General features: G+C 40.8%; 1 protein-coding gene across 1 annotated transcript; it reads right to left on the bottom strand.

Annotated features, from left to right (window-relative positions):
• Positions 1-1,702: 1,702 nt before the first annotated feature.
• LOC131238931 (extensin-2-like) lies at positions 1,703-4,373 on the bottom strand. The gene is made up of 3 exons (XM_058236512.1): positions 3,467-4,373; positions 2,239-3,365; positions 1,703-2,082 (listed from the first exon to the last, which is right to left on the bottom strand). Exons 1-2 carry the CDS (start codon positions 4,371-4,373, stop codon positions 2,269-2,271), a joined length of 2,004 nt encoding a protein of 667 aa, XP_058092495.1. The 3' UTR covers positions 1,703-2,082; positions 2,239-2,268.
• Between the last annotated feature and the right edge of the window lie 3,325 nt (positions 4,374-7,698).

Raw genomic sequence — 7,698 nt, 5'->3', positions numbered from 1 at the left:
CTACTGGTGGTGACTATTCTGAAGGGAGCTTCCATACTAGGTGGGAAATGGGGGTATTAGATCTCCGGGATAGAGAGGCTTAAGTTTAGAGGACAGTTTGAATTTATTCATATTTTCAGGGAAGGTAACGCATTGGCAGATGCCATGGCCCAAAAGGGTAGTGATAGTCAATCCTCTTCTTTGGTGGTCTGTCTCGCCAACCTCCCCCAGCTCAGGTCAGAGGGCTCCTTTTTCCTGATAAGGTAGGGTTGGGTTCTATCAGGGAAGTAGCTAAGGGGGTGGATTAAGGGGCGGTGTATAGTATTTTATTTTATTTTATTTTATTTTGTTTTTGTTTTGGGATGGGTTCCCCTCCATTCTTAGTGGAGTTTTGTGGGTTGTCCTAGGGCTGTTGGTTTTCCTTTTGGTTCGGTTATGATAGGCTTCCCCTGGGTTCTTTTATTCCTTGGGGAAGCCCTATATTGTAATCTTCCGGAGATATATACAAATCGCTAAAGGATGTTTTGTTAAAAAAAAAAAAAAAAAAAACGAAAGGTGTTACTTTGGCTTGTATATAATTCAAGAATTTTATACGAAGGACAATCTTTTATAAACTGTACAAAACATGGAGTTTAAGCCTCCAAAAAATCCAGGCCTACCATGAATCATCACCCACAGGCTAATAAAAAGTAACATGCCCAGCACATCCATATATACTTAAGCAAGTGAAGCACACATATAAGCACTTTTCTAGCTGGACATTGTATGATTTAGCTGAACATCTCACAGGTGGGAGTACGCTAAGCATTCCTTCATAACTGGGATGGTGTTCCCAACTGGTTTCATACGAGATCCTCTTCAATTAGCTTTCCATCAAGCCTAAGATTACTCATTTTTTCATATATTGCAAAACAAAGGACTTCAACTTTTATTGAATGGCTAGATAAGCCATTGGCACTGTGAATGGCCCTTCGAGACTTCAACTTTGGTTACAAACTCGTAGAAGAACAATTTGGGATTGATTCAAACTTTTAACGGCCTGGATTATGGATTAGAGCTCTCTATTATTATACTTGACACAGTTTGCACTTTATGCCATTGTGTAGATTCATTGAGTTGACCTTGAACCATTATTTATGAATTTTTAACCGCCAACATGCCATCTTAAAATCAATTTGATTGGACGACTATAGAGTAGGGTCGTTGGCTGTTTTTCATTTTAATTGTCAATTGGATGTCAGCCAATTAGCCTATTAAGATAAATTATTAGTGTAACCATGGTTTGAATGGCTAATTTGAGTGTCGTGGCATAATGCAACTTGTAAGCACATGAGTATTAACCATCACCAATTAACGTAGTATCAAAAAATTTATCGTCATGGCTTCATTTACAACCATGAAGTACTCTGCATGTCCTTGCATGATGCTGCTCTAAGAACAAGTATTGCTGGGATTGGTGCTATTAGCGAGGGTCGGGCCTGAGCGGAGTCGATTTCAGTTAGCGGCTGGGTGGATCTTGGCTTGGAGGGCGTGGGGCGCTTTCTTTGTTTTGTACAACATGCACGGGGAGTATATGATAGGTGTGGCCCCATTTTTTGTGGGCCAGCTTGAATGAGCTTGTACTTATGTTTTCATTGAAGAAATCTAGGTGACCTGCCCCACCTTTCTGTTTTTTTTTTTAAATAAAAAACAAATAGCAACCATAGAGAGAGAGAGACCTGCATAAACAGCAAATAAATATCTTTTATTTAATAGCAATCAGTGCAAATAGCACAAGAAAGCTTCATAAACAAATACCCACAAATAAAGAAATCATGAAAAATAAAAAGGAAAATAATATATAATGGCAGCAATGGTGTTCTTCTCCTTTTCTTCCTTTTCAGGTGTGCTGGCCAGATTATCTTTTAAACCCAATCCTACTAGAATATGCAAAGTACAAGAAATGTAGCATGGCCATCATAGAAGCTTTTGGGCATGTGTTACCAAGGTTAATCAAGCTCTTCATCATATGGTTAAGACACTTATTACCAAATACCCACAAAGCGGGAAACAAGAAGCTGGCCCTCTTTCAACGTTCCCATCTTTCACTACCCCTCTTGAAACCTGCAAAGCAGCATTTGGTGTAGCATGAGATAATTATTCAATTGAGTTTGATTCTTTTACTACAACAAACCAAGTTTAATTGCCTAATTTATTCTTTGAAATAGAAATGAAGATTGAGTAACTAATTAGTATTAGTTGAGTTCTGATAATACTCACATGAGTGAGTAGAAGAGATGGGTCTCATGCTCAGTAGTGAGTGGGAGGTGGTGGGGATGCATTGACGTATGGAGGAGGTGGGGATGCCGATGGTGGGGGTGGTGATTTGTAGTAGTACGGAGGTGGAGGAGATGGCGATGGTGGTGGTGGTGATTGGTAGTAGTACGGAGGTAGAGGAGATGGTGGTGGTGGTGGTGGTGATTGGTAGTAGTATGGAGGTGGAGGAGATGGCGATGGTGGGGGTGGTGATTTGTAGTAGTATGGAGGAGGAGGCGACAGGGATGGTGGGGGAGGGGATTTGTAGTAGTATGGAGGAGGAGGAGACGGGGAAGGTGGAGGTGGGGACTTGTAGTAGTAGGGAGGAGGAGGAGATGGGGATGGTGGTGGCGGTGATTTGTAGTAGTAGGGAGGAGGAGGAGATGGGGATGGTGGTGGCGGTGATTTGTAGTAGTAAGGAGGTGGTGGAGATGGAGATGGTGGTGGCGGTGACTTGTAGTAGTAGGGAGGTGGTGGAGAAGGTGATGGTGGCGGCGGAGACTTGTAGTAATAGGTAGGTGGTGGGGAAGGTGAGGGTGGCGGGGGTGACTTGTAGTAGTATGGAGGAGGAGGAGATGATGATGGTGGAGGTGGGGACTTGTAGTAGTATGGAGGAGGAGGAGAGGGTGATGGTGGTGGGGGAGACTTGTAGTAGTAAGTTGGGGATGGAGGTGGCGGGGATTTGTAGTAGTATTTGGGTGTTGGGGGTGGTGGGGATTTGTAATAGTATGTGGGGGTTGGGGGTGGTGGGGACTTATATTGGTAGACTGGTGGTTTTGGGTGGGGCTTCTCACATTCCTTGGAAGGTGACTTGGGTGCATAGGCAAAGGCCTTGGCTTGGAGGACAACTTCTTCATAGGTATTGGATTTTACTTTGAGCATGGCTCCAATCTTTCCGTCGTGGAGGTTAGTAGGGATGTTGCACATAGAGCCCTTTGGAGGCATGTAGAGCACTGCCTTGCATCTTTTGGCTCCCCATTTTCTATAGTCATAACCTTCAACAGCAACACTGTATTTTCCATTGATCTTAGTCTTCCCATAGGCTACGATCTCCTTCTGTCCAGTCTTGCACGTAACTTTCACAACCGCACCTGCCCATTTATAATCATACAAGAAAGCAAATTGTTAGAAAAATTCAAGCTGGTCAAATTAAATTGAAATAAATAATGAGTGCTTTGTTGAAATTTCATGCCTTGCAGGTGTTTCTTCTCATGCGATTTCACGGGATATCCCCAATCATAGCATCTGTAACAGTAGACCTTTCCCACCACCTTCAAGACGAGTAGGTGGTGGTAAGGGTGAGGAGTTGGCATGGGCGGTGGTGGTGATTTGTAGTAGTAAGGTGGTGGAGGAGATGGTGATGGTGGAGGTGGAGATTTGTAGTAGTATGGTGGTGGTGGAGATGGAGATGGTGGAGGTGGAGATTTGTAGTAGTAAGGTGGTGGTGGAGACGGTAATGGTGGTGGTGGAGATTTGTAGTAGTAAGGTGGTGGAGGAGATGGTGATGGCGGTGGTGGAGATTTGTAGTAGTATAGTGGCGGAGGAGATGGTGATGGCGGTGGTGGAGATTTGTAGTAGTATGGTGGTGGAGGAGATGGTGATGGTGGTGGTGGAGGTGATGGAGAAGGAGGTGGTGGGGATTTGTAGTAATAAGGTGGCGGTGGAGATGGTGATGGGGGTGGTGGCGACTTATAATAGTAAGGAGGTGGTGGAGATGGTGAAGGCGGCGGGGGTGACTTGTAATAGTAAGGTGGTGGAGGATATGGAGTAGGTGGTGGTGGAGATTTGTAGTAATACGGTGGTGGAGGAGATGGAGATGGCGGTGGTGGTGATTTGTAGTAATACGGTGGTGGAGGTGACGGAGACAGTGGTGGTGGAGGGTTGTAATAGTAAGGTGAAGGTGGCGAAGGGGACGGTGGTGGGGGTGATTTGTATATATATGATAGTGGAGGTGATGATGATGGCGGTGGAGGTGACGTGTACTCATCTGAATTGCTTGAAACCATTTTTATAGAGTTGGATGTGAAGAGGATGGCTAGTGCTATTAGAATTTGAGGCCATTGACGACCCCATGAGGGGTTGCCAATTGGGAAATTCATTGAACGTACGGCTGAAAATTGACCGCCTGTGGCCAAATATCTTCTGAGGAGAACAACACCAAAGTATCTAGTATTTTTGTTGGGGAGAAGGCATTAAGGAGGGAGAGAGAGGAAGGGCTGTTTAGGGTATTGCTTCCATGGTCGTGCATTTATAGCACAATGTCGTTAGGATGTAGCTGTCACATTGCCTTATTCTAATTTTCTCTTTTCCTAATAATATATTGTGGTAGTGAGATTTACAAGGTGGATTAACTTGTTACCCTCTACAATGCTAATAATCAATGTTATTATTATTATTATTATTATTATTATTATTATTATTATTATTATTATATATTATTTCTTCTTTGGGAATTTTTTTTTTGATATTGGACCTGCATGAATGTATGTTTGATGGCAGGGACTAATGATCCAGTGGGATACTTTGTGGATGGCCAGTAGGAAAATCATCAGAAAAGCTCTCAACTGACCATCCAAAGGTGAAGTTTTCTAGTTGAATGTAGACCTTTTGATAGAACTCAGGCCTCTGATTGGATGGTTACCATAACGTAGTGTCTTTGCGTTTTTGGATATAGCATTTGGACGCTATGGCCCATCAGGACAGCTGTCCCAATCAGTAGATATGTCTGGCACGTGTACTGTGAGGAAGGAACATGAAACTAGTGTCAGATGATCGAGCATGATGAACTATCGTGGATGTGTTGACAAGATCATATGATCCATGCCACTGATTAAATTCACGTGGCGTGGGCCACCTGAATTTTGCATGAGGTTGGTTTTTGGGATATCTCCTCCTCCTCTGTGATTAAATTGATTTTGCTCCACTACAGTGTACAAAGTAAGCTGATGGTTAAGGCAATTTTATTTCCGCCCATTCAATATTTTATACGCTGTGGCCCACTTTATTTGAGGAATGGCCTATTTTAAAGTGAAAAGACTGAAAGGTGCAGCCCACCTGTTAGAGAGCTTGGATCTTGTACATGTGTTTTAATGTTGGCATTGTGTGACTGCGTGCGTATGTGCAGGGCTCCCCCACATGCGGAATTACCGAGGCTTTTTTTTTTTTTTTTTTTTTTTTCCTTTTACACACGTGTGCATGACATCTTTTTTTTTTTTTTTTTGCTGCATGACATCTAAATCGTCCAACAGGTGTGCCCCATCATGAAATGGGATGCCCCAAAAGAGGCTGATCCCTTCATCAAGTGGGCCACAACATGAAAAGCAATGAAAATACCTAGATGCTAACAAATTTAGTCTGTGGGTCCCATATGATCATCGGATTGGGCTGATTTCTTGGGCGTCCCATCATTGGGATGCACCTGATCCGTGGTTGGATTTATACACAAGTCACAATGGGCCCCAGAACACACTACAAGAAAGAGGGTTTTTAGCGACAAAACTTTTAGCGGCGAAATAAATTTTCGTCGCCAAACGTCACTTTTAGCGGCGAAATAAATTTTCGTCGCCAAAAGTCACTTTTAGCGACGAAAAAAAATTTCGTCGCTAAAAGCTTACTTTTAGCAACGAAACTTTTAGCGACGAATATTTTTGCAGCTAAAAATCGTGGATGCGACTTTTAGCGACGACAATTTTTGTCGCTAAAGGGTATAAATAATTTTTTCGTCGAATGATTACTTTTAGCTACGACAATTTTCGTAGCTAAAAACCCTGGATAAGACTTTTAGCGACGAATATTTTCGTCGCCAAAGGCAACAAACAAATTTTTCCCTGCGACTTTTGGCGGCGAAAATTTTCGTCGCCAATGGCGTACTTTTAGCTACGAACATTTTCGTAGTTAAAAATCCTAGATGAGACTTTTAGCGACAAATATTTTTGTCGCCAAAGGCTGCAAACAAAATTTCAAGATATTGGTCCGGATTACTTTTAGCTACGAACATTTTTGTAACTAAAAATCCTCAATGAGACTTTTAGAAACGAGTATTTTCGTCGCTAAAGGCTGCAAACAAATTCCCATAACATTGGAATGGATTACTTTTAGCTACAAAAATTTTCGTAGCTAAAAATCCTGGATGAGACTTTTAGCGATAAATATTTTCGTCGCTAATGGCTTTTTTCGTAGCTAAAAATCCTGGATGAGAGTTTTAACGATGAATATTTTCGTCGCTAATGGCTTTGTAAATCTAAAAGCTAAATGCAATGGATTACTTTTAGCTACGAAAATGTTCGTAGCTAAAAACCTGGATAGGACTTTTAGCGACGAAAATATGCGTCGCTAAAAAACACTTTTACCTACGAAATATTTCACAGGTAAAAAGTTTTTTTTAAAAAAAAATAAAAAAATATCCCATCTCAAAGTTCCTGATATACACCTGTTAGAATATAATTCATCATATTATTCCTGATATACACCTGTTTTATAATATATTTCATCATATTCACATTCACATCCATCTACGTAAATTCATCCAGACATAAACTACATTCATCCAAACATAATCTGCATCCATCCAAACGCAAACAATCTTGTAGAAAAAAATAAATGAAAAGAGAGAACATATGAGAGGTGATCCAGACAAATAAAAAGAAAAACAACCTTAACTTAAACCTAAACCTATAACCTACACTTATAGGTTTAGGTTATAGGTTTAGGTTTAGGTTTTAGGTTTAGATTAAGGTTAGGTTATAGGTTATAAGTTTAGGTTATAGGTTATGGGTTATAGGTTATAGGCTAAGGTTTAGGTTATAGGTTTTGGTTTAAGTTAAGGTTATAGGTTTAGGTTTAGGTTAAGGTTTGGGTTTAGATTTAGGTTTATGTTTAGGTTTAGGTTATAGGTTATAACTTTAGGGAATTGAGAATAGGTTAAGGTTTAGGTTTAAGAAATCAGGTTCTGGTTCGGGTTCGGTATCGGGTTTAGGTTTCGGTTTTCAAGTTTAGGTTTAGGTTTAGGTTAGGGAGTTAAGGTTAGGATTAGGTGTAGGTTTAGGTTTAAGGATTTGAGATTACATTTAGGTTTTAGGTTTAGGTTTACGGATTTGAGATTATATTTAGGTTTTAGGTTTAGGTTATAAGTTTAAGTTTAGGTTATAGGTGTAGGTTATAGGTTTAGGTTTAAGTTATGTTATAGGTTAAGGTTTAGGGAATTAAGAATAAGTTAAGGTTTATGTTTAGGAAATCGGGTTCGGGTTCGGGTTCGGGTTTAGGTTTGGGGTTTCAAGTTTAGGTTTAGGTTAAGGAGTTGAGATTAGGATTAGGTGTAGGTGTAGGTTTAGGGATTTGAGAATACAATTAGGTTATAGGTTTAGGTTATAAGTGTCAGTTATAGGTTATAGGTTTAAGTTAGGTTATAAGTTATAGCTTTAGGGA

The sequence above is a fragment of the Magnolia sinica genome, chromosome 3, assembly GCF_029962835.1.
Source record: "Magnolia sinica isolate HGM2019 chromosome 3, MsV1, whole genome shotgun sequence".
Lineage (NCBI taxonomy): Eukaryota > Viridiplantae > Streptophyta > Magnoliopsida > Magnoliales > Magnoliaceae > Magnolia > Magnolia sinica.
Note: the sequence above shows the minus strand (reverse complement) of the source record. Positions and strands in the feature narration are given on the sequence as shown.

Bases quoted from the DNA above. Each gene is read 5' to 3' on its own strand.
- LOC131238931 (XM_058236512.1), bottom strand. From the start codon at position 4,373: ATGAATTTCCCAATTGGCAACCCCTCATGGGGTCGTCAATGGCCTCAA. The intron at 3,366-3,466 runs GCATGAAATTTC...ATAAATGGGCAG, and splicing joins TGAGAAGAAACACCTGCAAG to GTGCGGTTGTGAAAGTTACG.